The sequence below is a fragment of the Bidens hawaiensis genome, unplaced genomic scaffold (genome assembly GCF_021521415.1).
Source record: "Bidens hawaiensis isolate Kalapana, Puna unplaced genomic scaffold, B.hawaiensis_p1.1 tig00001511_1, whole genome shotgun sequence".
Taxonomy (NCBI): domain Eukaryota; kingdom Viridiplantae; phylum Streptophyta; class Magnoliopsida; order Asterales; family Asteraceae; genus Bidens; species Bidens hawaiensis.
The window spans coordinates 3,788,357-3,803,185 of NW_027491085.1; the positions used below are offsets into that span (position 1 = coordinate 3,788,357).

General features: G+C 35.3%; 2 protein-coding genes across 2 annotated transcripts; one reads left to right on the forward strand and one right to left on the reverse strand.

The window, feature by feature from the left end:
- Positions 1-641: 641 nt before the first annotated feature.
- LOC143582123 (receptor-like protein EIX2) lies at positions 642-3,062 on the reverse strand. Its single transcript, XM_077064757.1, has one exon. It carries the CDS (start codon positions 3,060-3,062, stop codon positions 642-644), a length of 2,421 nt encoding a protein of 806 aa, XP_076920872.1.
- A 4,536-nt stretch (positions 3,063-7,598) lies between these two features.
- Positions 7,599-8,269, forward strand: LOC143582132 (uncharacterized). Its single transcript, XM_077064766.1, has 2 exons — positions 7,599-7,690; positions 7,794-8,269. The coding sequence occupies exons 1-2, from the start codon at positions 7,612-7,614 to the stop codon at positions 8,267-8,269; spliced, it is 555 nt and encodes a 184-aa protein (XP_076920881.1). The 5' UTR covers positions 7,599-7,611.
- Positions 8,270-14,829: the final 6,560 nt, after the last annotated feature.

The window sequence follows — 14,829 nt, forward strand, 5'->3', positions numbered from 1 at the left end:
AGGCCGACCTCCGTATTTTTTTTCGCGGTAGTGTAAATGTATCCGTTTTTCGCCCGAAAATTTAGTACGTAGTGTAAACTTACTCGTTTTCGCCCGAAAACTCCCTATTTTTTTTTTGCAGTAGTGTAAATGTATCCGTTTTTTCGTCCAAAAGTTTTATACGTAGTTTAAATTTACCCGTTTTCGGCCAAAAATTGAGCCGTCCCCCTCGTTTATGATTTTTTTTAAATACATTTTGAGTTCGCCCCCCCCCCCCACCCTGACGCTCGAGTCCAAGCTTCGCCACTGGACCTGATATGTTAAAAGATAGGATTGTCATAAGCCAAGTTGTTAGTTGAAACGGCTTGTTAATTTGTCAATTATCCATAGTTGAATTACTTAAATACAATTTTTCTAAAAGTGAAGCTAGTAGTTTAAGTTGCTTTAGAAAATGGTGAAACAAGGTACGTGTTGTAAAAATTTATATGATTCACAACCAAGATAAAACCAAAATATACTCTATAGTCGTTATATTTAAGAATCTAATAGCTCAAGAAAGATAACAATATATATTGAATACATGATTCAGTTCCAAAGTAAAACATTAGGGCTATTATTAAAACAATAAAACATGATCACAACTTTAATTTGTTATTACTTAATTAGAAAACAAGTGACAAATACTTGTGTGTAACATCATAAACCATATACCTCAGTTTATCCCAGAGACGAAAGTATGCAATCCTCCAAGATCTGATGGCAATCAGTGGACCCACAATAATCCAAAATCCCGCAACGAATCCAACTACTATGCTAATAATCAACACCCAATCTTTTTCGTTGTCTTCTTTATGTTCTTGTGTTGTATTAGTTAGTCCATCAACTGATACACACCCGTTAACTAGTGGAGCTCCGCAAAGTTTGTTGCCAAAAAAGCTGGACTCGTTAAAGCTCTGAATCTGAGTACTTGTTGGAATTCTTCCTATCAAGTTGTTGTATGACACATTGAAGCTACTCAAGGAAATCAGCCTTGCCAAGCTCATGGGTAGTTCACTGGAAAGTTTGTTTAGTGATAAATCAAGAGATTCAAGTGCTTTCATGTCTCCAATATTTTGTGGGATATTTCCAGTCAATTGATTTCTTGATAGATTCAAAAATTGTAACTTTTTCAGGGCCGTAAGCTCACTGGGGATGTCCCCATATAATTTGTTGCTCGATAGGTCCAACAATCTTACCAGTCCAAGAATGGTGCTATATGTGTCCTCTCGTCCCTTCGTCACCAATGAATCATCAACAATAATTGATCCATAGCCAAAAAAGAAAGAAAATTGAAGCATTGAGTTAGTTTCTATGCCAGAGAGGACATTAAAGTTATTGAAGCATCTTGGAATGTTTCCCGATAGGTTATTATGAGCAAGATCCAATATTTGAACATGTGAAAGGTAACAAAGCTCGTGTGGAACATTTCCATCAAAATTGTTGGATCTAAGGTTAAGAATTCTCAAAAAAGTGAGTTTTGTTCCAATCCATGTCGGAATGATTCCACGAAGTTCGTTTCCACCAAGTTGAAGGATCTCTAAGTATGTTAAGTTCATTAAGGAGGGAGGTAATATTCCTGAGATCTTGTTCCCGTGCATGTTGAGTACATGTAAGGAAGAAGGTACAGATCCCAATGTTCTTGGAATCTCACCGGACAAATCATTGTTCTCCAAGTTTAAGACTACCAAACTCAGCCACTTCTCCCAACACTCTTGAATGGCACCCGACAAATGATTATTTCCCAAATTAAGAACCACCACGCCCGTCACACCATTGGAACACAACAAATGATGAAGTAATCCCCAAAATTCATTAGAGCTTAAGTTGATTACCTCAAGTGTTGTTGGGATATCCAACAACGTTAATGATCCTTGGATTTGATTTAATGACATGTCTAAATAATAAAGACCGGGAAACGATCTCACAAATGACTCGGGCATGGGTGACGAAATGCTTGTGTTGCTTATGTCCAAAAACATTAAATCCTTCTGTGACTGCAACCACAATGGAAATTGAGGCCCTAAAACCCAAGAGCTTATATACAATCTTTGCAGTTTGAAAGCTGGTATCCAATTTGCATCTTGCAGTTTCAAGGTTAAGTTGTTGCGTGTTCCATCTAGATAATTCAAGCTCACTAGTTTGGCAAAGTGAGATTCCGTCACAACACCCATGAGGAAATTGTAAGAAAAATCTAGATAAATCAACTTTGAAAGTTGACCGATGCTATGAGGAAGACTTCCCTCCAACCGGTTATGTGAAAGATCTAGTGTCTTCAACAATGATAGCCGTCCAATCCAGTAAGGAAAGCTGCCATTTAATTGGTTATTTGAAAGACCCAACCCTTCCAACAATGATAGTTGTCCAATCGAGTTTGTTATTGGACCGGAAATTTGATTTAGACTAAGATCCAATGACCTTAGACTAGATAACTTTCTTATGGAATGAGGAATTATACCAACAATATAGTTCTCAGACAAAGATAATGACTCCAAGGCAGGTGATTCACACTCGAAAAAGCTTTCAAGAAGGTATGCTAAACTAATATTATGAAAATTATTAAGTGAAAATTCAATCTCTCTCACATTACAAAGGTTACACAATGATTTGGGTATTCCCCTCGTGAGTTGATTTTGATACAGATCAAGGCTAAGAAGAGATGTTAAGTTGTGAAGAGAATCAAGAACTGAACTTGACACACCACAATGACTAATATCTAACAAGGCAAGATTACTACTAGACAAATCTTTTAATATTGATGAAGAGTTCATGAACTCATTCCCACTAACACGAAGCAACTCGAGAGACGTCAAATTACGAAAGCTATAAATACTGCTAGGGATAATGCCATGAAAATGACACCCACCTAAATCCAACGAAACTAGACCAATTATGCTGAATATCCACCCTGGCACCGAACTATTGAAATTATTAAAAGAAAGATCAAGCAAGGAAAGGGATGTGAGATTAACACTAGGAACACGGGATATATTTGAAAGTTCACAAGCAGACAAATATAGCTCGACCAAAGAAGGAAGGGTGTTCATTACGTGATGTCAATCAGTTGCTTTGCTAAGGTCCATGCCACTCATATCTAGGTGATGCAACACGCGGAGATTTGATAACCATTGCATATTTATCATGCTTGTTGATTCGGAGGCATATCGAAAATTTCCAAGACAGAGGACGTGCAACTTAGAAAGATTCCCCATTTGTGAAGGGATAATTCCACTAAATTTGGAATCCGAAAGGTTAAGATACCTCATGTTTTCCAGAGAACCAATGAAATTAGGAACTTGGATCCCTCCAAAATCATTGCAGCTCAAGTCCAGATGCCTGAGTTGCTTAAGGTCCATCAAAGATGGACTTATATCCCCTTTCAACGTTTGCTCTGAGTCTTTTTCGTATTCTTCAAAAGTGTTGAAATCACCAGCACACAGACCATCAGGTCCACGAAGATGAATCTGATGAACATGACCGGTAGAATTATCACACTCAACCCCGACCCAAGTGCAACACTCCCTGTCCTCTGCAACCCATGATGAGAGTCGATTTGACGAATCAATGAGGCCATGCTTGAAGCGGAGAAGTGCTTGTCTCTCAACGTCCATGCATAATACATCAAGAGAGTTTTGATCAGACAAGCACGGATGAAACAACGCCAAAACAACAAGTAACCATAATGGACAAGAGGAAAAATAAGAAAGGGAAAAACAGGAACTCATATTGATTGATTATCAACAGAGTAACAACAGTCTATCAAGTTAAGTTTAGAAATTGGGATGGAGTTCTATTTAAACTACAAAAATTATGTTCTTGCAGTAACTTAATATTTCCTCAACAAATGGATTTAATTATGATACAAATAGGTCATCTTTGACGGATTCAAATCAAGCATTTGTTATTTTCATTTTCAATAGGTCAGCTTGAACTCTTCTTATGCAAGTTTTTAGTTTTCTTCAGTTTGTTTCTGTGCAGGTTTATCTATCTAAAGAGCACAGGTTGTCTTCTTCAATAAATAGAATGTAAATATAAATATCAAGTCAAGTAAACGAACGTAACAATAAAACTAGAACATTTTGATAGTTTATTTTATGTGTTCCAAAATAGTTATGCACTCACAATACATATATATATAAGTTATCAAGCATGCATATAATATTTTTGTGATGTAGTTAGCTAAAGTAACGTGAGGAAGATTTAACTCCATATATTTTATCTTCACCTCTTTTGGGATGACATAATCTTAAGACTAGATCAACTTTTGATTCTCTCTATATGAGAAGCATGTAATTTCACATTGGTAATACGCTAATACCGGCCAGTAACGTTATTGGAATGAACTTGTTTAAATCACATCTAAGTACGTATTTTGGGTCTACTCGATCGTTTAAATTGTCATATCCTTTGTAAGTTTGTATTATGTATTGTTTTATTTTGTTTTGATATCATATCAACATATTTTTCATGCTTAGTACAACAAATATATTCAAATCTGATTAAAATCGCTATATCCTTTGTAAGTTTGTATTATGTCTTGTTTTATTTTGTTTTTGATATCATATTAACAAATCTTCCATGCTTATACAACAAATATATCAAATCTGATGTAAATAAGTGTTTTGACTTTTGAGACCCATGAAGACTGTTCGCTAAGGGGCGGTGTAGGGGAACACCGTCAAGGGGCGGTAAAGGGCGGGCGACAATTGGGTGGGTGGTGGGGGAGGGGGGGGTTGTGAACACCGGGCTTTAATGGGGTGTGGGGACATCCAACGTTTCTCTCTCTCTCTCTCTCTCTCTCTCTCATTCACACATATACCTATATATGTATATATATAATTGGGCAACAAACCACTAGTGGGGCGTTATGAAAAGTAGCAACAAACTTACCTGGAGGTGATGTGGCATTGTGAAGGGGCTTTAAAGCGCCCTCCATAGAGAACAACCTAAGATCATTCCCATCCAACTCTCTATCCGTAAATCCAATATTACATTAAAACACATTACATTTTCTCTATTTTTTTCAATTAAATAATAATACTTTTTATACTGTTATCATTACTATTTCTCTTTCATTCACTCACAATCACTTTCAAAATATATTAAAAAATTATATGGGATGAACAGTAACTTTTCAAATTTTCATTCACTCACAACCACTTTCAAAATATATTAAAAAATTATATGGGATGAACAATAACTTTTCAAATATACAGAAAAATCATTACATTTAATAAAATATAAAAATTCTTCACTCACAACACCCTAAGTGACTCTAAATTATAAAAACGCCCCCTCACATAACATGGAGGATTGGATGAGAATGCTCTAAATGACTACAATAATACCTGACCCGGTTTTAGGTGCAACTAGATGACACGACATTAATGAAATGCTACTACAAATCTTCAAAAGATTCATTAGAAGCAATGCGACATTACGGCACTTTACCCGGAGCAATTTCATGCAATCTTGTCTTTGCTCTAAAACGGCATATTTGTTATATTCTCTTGATAATCCATTGTTATATTCGATCACTATAACTCTTTGATGTTCTGAATATCACCAACTCTTTGTGGATGAAATTTGAATGGTATGTATATGTTACTTGATGTTCTAAATATCAGTGGATTAAATAATTGTGCCAATTGTATAGGTGAATTTTTACATGGATAAGTTAGTATGATGTCATGTGTTCTAGAGGCGCACAAACCGGTTTAAAACCCAAAACCACTTTGGGTTGAAACCTGTTCGGTTGGTCATTAAAAGTCAAAACTGGTTTATATGTGATCGGTTTCAATTCGGGTTAAAACCAGTTTCTTGACAGGTTATGATGGTTTGGGTTCGGGATTTGATCGGTTTGGTTCGGGTTTTGATCGTTTTCGGTTCGAGTTTTGACCAGTTTTAGTTCGGTTAACTGGTTTGGAACCCCTTTTGATGGAGAAATTACAAACCGGACGTTCCGAATCTATGATTTCAAACTAGTTTCTATATGATCGGTTTTAAGCCGATTTGATTTCAGTTTGATTTCTAATCCATTCGATTAACCGGTTCTTTTGTCCACCTTTAATGAGTTCACATAAATTCTTTTTAATAAGTCAGGTCGATGAACCATTTGTGATTTGTACAATTAAGTTTATAGCTAATAATAATTAATGTTAATATTTTTGGTAATATTTTTGCGTTCAAACTCAAATACCAAAAATTTTGTACTGAAGCTAACTTACAAATAAATTTTTTTCGTCCGGTTCACACTTGAAAACTAATATTTTCTTTTTTAATTTAATCTTTAAAAAGTGGTCAAGTTGACAGCTAGGTATGAAATTAGAGATGCTTGACTCAAGAACAGAACCAGTCAACGGATGGTAAGCATTTGTCCTTTTAGACTTTAATTGACTGTACGTTTAAATAAATGTAAACATTAAACTTTATATAAAATAAAGTACATATATGTCTTTAAATAAAACTAAATACTTCATAAAAACCTTTGTACTAGGTGAAACGCGGTCGGTTGTTGGTTGACTCATTTTGCTTACTAAAAACTGTATCATTTACTTATTTGTTATTATTGTTAAAAATGCTGTATTGCTTACAAAAACTCCACGACTTAAATACAAAATGAATTACGAGTTGCATGCATATTTAATTATTTACCAATCTATTAGAGAGACCCGATATATCTATATCCATATTCTCCTTTCCATATGTAGTTATTTCTTTATTTTAAAGTACTTATTTAGCAAGGAAAAACAATTATTCAACTTGACATGTTTGTTGGAATGGTTATAATTCATGGTTTATATTAGATTATTAGGGCATTCGTAATGGTTTTATTAAAAAGTGAAAAACGTTGTGTTATTTCACTGCCATATACAGTAGGGTGCTTTACTTGGAAAACATGTCCGAATTAACCACGAAAGTGCGTAGTCATTTTACAATAAAAATAAATAAAGAAAAAAATTAAATAGAAAAGTATGGTGTGTAAGGGTTTGATAGGCTGATATTAAATTAAAAAGATATCAACCTTCTCCGCCCCTATACTTGTTTTTGCCCCACGAGCACGCCCAAAACAGCCACGTATTAATCATATTAATATTTGTGTATATATGAATCACGTTACATTGTATATTAATGTATTTCATAATTCTAACGGAGTAACGGGTAGTATTTAATAATCTAACAGGTGTTAGGGCCGTATTCGAGAATCCTTAAAATAAGGTATAGTATTTTTTTAAAAAAAATAATAGGTTAAAACTTTTTTTTTTAAATAATAGGGTATAGTTTTGATGGACTTGACAATAAAAAAGACAATTTACGTACTAAAAAGCTTTTTAAAAAAATTGACCAACTAACTATTTTGTACGTTTTCCATCATATGAAAATATCAAAATTTCAATACATTTAAGTTGAATGATTTTAGTCAAACACCGCGGTGATAGAAAGTAGTTATTGATTTTGTCAATTACATAAACTGCAAAATCTTGACTGTCTTCTTATGGATGACTTTATATATAAATAGTTAAATACCAATAGATACACTCTTCAATATTCATTCTTCCCACTTTCTAGTTTTCATTAGCTAACCAGCTTATAACAATGGTGACCATGAAGTTTGCTTTGGTTTCTTTAACACTAATTGTTCTTCTTGATGCTTATAATGCTAGACATTTACATGGTATGAATAAATAACCAACTTTTTATATGTTCTTTTTCATAATTTCATATTTTCGTTACTTTTTTCTAGATATTTTGTAACTAATATCTGGTTTTGTTTGCAGACGCGTCTATAAAAAGAAGCTTTGATGGGCGTTCTCTGTTTTATGGGGTTGTGATTCAAATGGTAACGGGAGAAAAACTCCGGTTGCCACAGTCTTCTCGTCTTTCGTCATTAGTACATGATCACCAGACTGCTTATGGTCGTGTTAACAAGCCACCGCCACCGCCAATTGTAGCACCTTCAAAGGGCCAAGCAACTTACACCCGAGTTAACTCATCACCACCTCCTCCAAATGTAGCACCTTCGAAGGGCCAATCAACTTACACCCGAGTTAACTCATCACCACCTCCACCAAATGTAGCACCGTCAAAGGGCCAATCAACTTACACCCGAGTCAACTCATCACCTCCCCCACCAATTGTAGCACCGTCAAAGGGCCAAGAAACTTACACCCGAGTTAACCTGTTGCCATATGTAGCACCATCAGAAGGCCAGGAAACTTACGGCCAGTTAGCTCACCACCACCGCCACCAATAAAAGCACCTCCAAAGATCCAACCGTTTTACGGCCGAGATGACCCAAGAAGCCCACCGAGTCTGGACCCAAATGATTCACAACGACAAGGCATGTATGACCGAGTTAACCCGAGTGCACCATCCGATACTAAACTAGCTGATCAAACACACCCGTTGCTAAGTGATGGTGCTATATAACTATATTATCCATATCAAATGAAGATCAATGGCACATGCTGCCATCTTACGTCACCAGAGTATTTAAATACTGGGGCTGACGTGGAATTTAACTGCTTACTATATGTTTATATTGTTGGTCAAATGGTTTAGTCATATAACAGAATAACGTGTGTTCGATCGTCATGTGAAAATAGATATTAATTTTAGTTCCAATATTAAAAGACTTCATAGAGAGCTGCTTCATCACTTATCAATGACTAATTATATGTCAAAATTAATTCATAAAAAGTTTAATGTTTAAACAGGATAACAAGTGTGCCATGCAACTTAATGTTGAAACCAAAAATCAAAAACATCAAATTTCTCTAATGGGCCATTTATCGTTAAGCCTTTTTCTTTATTTGATACGGAGTATTATCTTAACAAAGTTAACCAATTTTTTAGTTGTCTTATATATGAACTAATTAAAGCATTTAATGTGAAACCTTATCCTGTAGAGATGTTAAGACCTTGAAGCCAAAACCGAAATCATATTACTGCGTTTGAAATCGTATAATCCTAAGGTATTAATTAAGGTCATATACTCATATAATCGTATAATCGTAAGCCCTTAATATAAAGAAAAATTAAAATTAATTAAAACCACGTATTGTATCAACAATTTAAAAGTGTTTACATGCATTTGAGAAACTTGAAATATGAAGCAAATAAGTTCGAGAGACCACGTTTAAGCAACTATTTAGAAAACCTCGATTCGTTTTAAACCAAGAACACCATTTACAACCTACCTACCTTGATCTTTTTAAGATTTGTGGCTGAGAACAATTAATGGTGTTTTTCATAAATTGATTTGAATATTTTTTTTATTTACGATGGCTTTGGGTAAAATGTTTAGGCTCATAAAATGGTTTAACAAATCTACTAATTAAAGTCTCTCTTTTTCTCTCCTATCCAATGTTTTCAAACCCGGTCCGGACGTTGACCCGGACGCCTTACCGGGTCAAAGGTCGGACCGACCCGGGAGGACGAACCGGTGTTTGACCCGGATGACACCATAAATAATATATATATATTTATATAATATATTATTAATAATAAATAAACACTAATAAATTAAAATTATATATAAACAAAATGAATACCATTAAAGGATTACAAAACTAGTATAAATAATTTAATTAATAATACGTAATACATTAAAGATGATAGAAATGTGGACCGTCATATTTGAAACTGAAACTTATTTAATTTATAAATAAATAATAAAAGGTTTATATCTAAAGGCTAAAACTAAAATGCAGCTTGGTTTCAAGTTTTAACCTAACTATAAGCAGCGTCGTCATGTCTTCTTCCTCTCTAACGTCATGTGTAGTGGAGGGGCTACAACTGGGGGCTAATTATGACACGTGGCGCCCAGTCAGCATGGAGTGGAAATTTGTTTTTAAGGTGTAATGGTGTAGGGCTACAAGTTGGGCCCACAGTGTCTTTTTTTTATTATTTTTTTTATAATTAAACTAATTAAATAAAAACCAATTTATTTAAATAATTAAATAAAAATGTATTAAAATTAAAAAATAAATACAAAAAAATACATAAAACTAAAAAAAACACACAAATAATAAAAATAAATTATAATAAAAAAACACACCACAACAAAATACACATAAAATACAAATAAAAAACTAATCTATTCGTCTTCGTCTTCGTCCCCGTCCTCGTCTTCGTCCTCCTCCTCGCCTTCGTCCTCCTCTCCGTCCTCATCTCCGTCCTCAACGGGACGATTATCCCACACGTGTTGAACCAAATCCGCCTTCAGTTGGTTATGTATATCACTTGATGTGAGCTGGTGAATGTTATACGTTCGCTGGTCTTGGGTTGGTTCAGGGAACTGTTCTGGAACGCTTCCGGGTATATAGTGTTGACATATTATTTTTCCCTCGTCTTCTAAAATCATATTATGCAATATGATACACATATACATGGCATCGCTCATTTTTGCTAACGTCCATACACGACAAGGTTTTTCCACATAATGCCAACGTTTTTTTAGAACCTCGAAACACCTCTCGATATCCTTTCTCGCGGACTCTTGCTTCTTCTTAAAATAATCTCTTTTTTCTTCGATAGAGTCTTGAAACGTCTTGACGATGATCGAGTACTCTGGATATATCTCATCTCCCACTTAGTATCTGTGACGATATAAGGTATCGTTGGCATAAAACGGTAAGAATGGTATGCTACGGCTGATGTAATACTCTAACACGGGTGACGCGTTGAGAACGTTTATGTCATTGTTGGACCCAACTGAGCCGAAGTAGGCTGACCAAATCCAGAGATCGTGTGAACAAATGGCTTGAAGACTAACCGTTGGCACTCCATGGTCACCACGAGTGTATTGACCTCGCCATGCGGCTGGACAGTTGGCCAACTCCCAATGCATGCAATCTACACTCCTGATCATGCCTGGAAAATAATGTTTGCTTTCGTGTACATCATATATGCGAGTCAGGTCGTTTGAAGTAAGAATCCTCAGATAACAGCGAGAGTATAACTGTATTATCCCTATACAAATAAATTATTAAACAATATTTATATTAAAAACAATAGTTAATACAAACAATTTAAATATTACCGATGCAAAAATTCTCCAACGCATCTCTCGTTGTTTTCTCAGCCATCTTTAAATACTCGTCATTGATATCGGTCGTGTTGCCGTATGCGAGGATGCGTAGAGCCGAAGTACACTTTTGGATGGCGGAGAATCCTAAATATCCTCTTGCGTCGGGTTTCTGTTGAAAATACTCATACTCTCGCTCCATTTTTCCAACGATGCGCAAAAATAAACGCTTGGACATCCGAAAACGACGTCGAAACATAGCGTCGTTAAATGTAGGTGTGTCGTCGAAGTAGTCCTTCATTAAACGAGCGTTCGCTTGCGTACGATCCCGAAGGATATATGACCGTCTACGTGGTGCCGTAGATGAAGCAGAGCTGGACACCATGTTATTGGCGACGGCCCGAGCCGCGTTCGTGACCTCTAAATGCTCTTCTGCCACTTGTTGATGAATCTGATGAATTCTTCGACTTTCGCTGATTAATTGATCCCAACTCTCGGCAGAGTTCATGGAATCCGAGGAACTCATTGAGTTTGAAGAAGTATGAAAATAATAAAAATGATTGGTATTTTTATGTTTGGGTTTGTGTATGATAGGGTGAAAATGGTTTAATTGGTTTGATATATATATTAAGTTTTTAAATTATTATTATATAATATATAGCCGTTATCAAGTTCAACGGTAACATTATTATTATTATATTATTATTAATCAATCTCGCCGGCGATAAACTAATCCCGCCCTCACCCCAAATCGCCCAAATATCGCCCAGGGGGGCAGTGTTTGCGCCCTCAGTAGCCCAAAATCACCACTAACCGGCGCCCACTACATATAGCCTAAGACTCCACCCTAATTTCATCTGATCTCATATGATATTAGGTAAGTTTAATGACTGAATCGTGTCATTGTATTCATCTCCATCTTCTTCGCACCCCTATGCCGTTTTCTCATTCACAACGCACTTTTCTTCAGAAACGCCGGATATACAACGGCCGGAAGACTTTAGAATGTTAGATTTTATTACTTTTTTACTTTCTACCGGTTCACACGACGGTTCACCGGGTCCGGGCCGACCGCAAACCGTAAGAACCGGCCGTTTTGTTAGAAAACGGGCTAAATACCTTGAACTGGACCGGTGTTTGCAGCGGGTCCCGGTCAGACCGGTCCGACCGGCCGGTCCGGTCCGGGTTTCAAAACACTGCTCCTATCTCACATATATACTTCACACTGTAACAAAATTCGGAACCAAATTACACAATCCATGGATTTCTTGAAGCAACCGAATAAAAACCAACAAGGGAGGTAACAAAATGAAAGATCCGGCCATCATACTAAATTACTTAAAAGTGTGTTGTTGTCTACATATTTGTAGCTTTAGCCTCTAGTATATGTTAATTTTGCATATAAATCTGATAATAATATTGAATTATATTAAATTACTAACTTACATATACGTAACCTAGGGTGCGCTTCGTATTATTCGTACAATAACATAGTTACATATATGTAAGCGCGCATATATAAATAGGCGTGTTCTTTGTGTTTAGTGTGACAATAGTCTTTTTCGTGTTCTTTGATGCAAAAGAGATCATACATAAATGAAGTGAGAGTCGTTAATTAAAAAATAGAGGAGAGTAAAAGAAAATAATATTGGGGGTGGGGTGGGGGGGGGGGGGTTGTTTTGGCATTATTAGCAAGATATTATAGTTAATTTCACACCTATGAGATAATATTTTATTATACTGATATGTTCTACTACCAAGCCTTTGACTTCAAGAACCGCATGCCATGCATGAGGTCTTACTCGTTTAGTTGATGGAGTATATATTTGTTTTCTTTATAATGAAAGTAGTTACGTATTAAAGAGATTACAACGTAGAATAAACTTTATGTTGTATTTTGTATTAATTTAACAAACTTAACGATGAAAATAGAGGTGCAATAACGGGGTATAAATGAACCTAATGCTTACCAAAAAAACATGAACACCATACAACTAAAAAAATAGGTGATCTATATGTACTCTCAAGTTCGATGGTCGCAACAAAATGTAACTTGAATCGAAGAGTATCAAAATATATTGAAGATAGCCATAATTAGGTCACGATGTCAACAATCTAAACAACGTGCAAAGCACATTAAGGTTTTCACACGCTAATAAAACACTGGATTAATTATAACTATTGAATGTTAAGGAACTAATATTGTTATATCACCAATGCCGGTGGACTAGTAAAAGGTAAAACACTAAACACTACACATTTTATAGGAAAAATAGTGTTGGGATAAGCATCATACCAACACTTTTGAGGTAGATGCACATCGAAAGTAAGGCTCAATCAACCTCGGACCTATGGCGGTTAATTATCCGCTCAGTCATCCCATTTGTTGGAGTGTGTATCGGCATGGTATACAATAAGTTTTGCATGAGTTAAATTGAAACAGGCCTATCAAGACTTGTGTGAACTCATCCTCCTATAAGTGATTGTTGGTGCAAGAAATTAAATAGATTTTCAACAAAAGATTTGAAATAACAAAATTATCGAATCGGCTCATTGAAATCGTTGAAATAAATTATGCATCCATGTGAACCGGCCGAAGCATCAATTACACAATATATGTGATGAAATAGGGGTAACTAGAACAAATGAAACCTTCCTGAAAATATGAAAAAATAATACCTACTCGATTTCGTATCCAAAAAGATGTCTTGTTACTCGTACTGAATTATTTTTCTTCGTATCCGGGTTCGTTTCATTAATTTGTGTTGAATATGTCAATAAGTTTTGTATTATACGTAACCTTTTTGCGTTCAAAGGTCAGACACGGCAAATTTTATATCGATAGTAATTTCAAAGAATTCATTCGTTCGGTTCACACTTAAAATTCAAAAAGGCAATATTTTTATTAATTATTCAGTCTTTAAATAGTTATCAAATATCAAGTAGACTACTAGGAATAAAACTTGCCATGCTGGACTCAAGAACATAGCTAGTCAACGGATGGTAGTAGTATGAATTGTTTTGTCGTTTTAGACTTTAGAATATTGTTTAAAAACTAATTAAAACATTGATTTTTTATGTAAAACAAAATACATATACGTCTTATAATAAAAATAAACACACACATACACAGTCAACGGATGGCAACTGTTATGAATCATTTGTTATTAGGGTGCCGACGAGCCAAGCTGCATGTGAACTACTCAAGATCGACTCGTAAAAAGCTTGATTGAGCCGACCTGAATCGAGCCCGGGATTCACTTATCGAGCTCGAGCCGACTCGCGAGCCTAAACGAGTATGTCATTCATATAATTTTTAAAATATATATTTAATAATTATTAATTGTTATATATAATGTGATGAAGATATAAATAAAAATAACTAAATAATGTATACTATTTTATACGTAAAATTATAATTGAAAAAATATATAAAATTATTATAATTAAATAAAAATTAATTGATAAATATAGTAAATGAGCCGAGCCCGAGCTTGAAAATCTATTCACGAGCCGAGCTCGAGCTTTGAAATAGAGCTCGAAACGAACCGAGCTCGGGCTCGGCTCGTTTGCACCCCTATTTGTCATTTAAGCCACTTTCAATCGATGTTGTGAAGATTTCGATCGGAATTATGGCCAATGCCCGACACAAGAACTGCCGTTGGCTCATAAAGGCGGAGAGTGAACGCGGCACATAAAGATGGAGGTTCTTAGGGTGTGCGTATTTCGTTATTTATTTATAACAACCACCATTTTAATAAAAGAATTAACAGAAAATTAACACT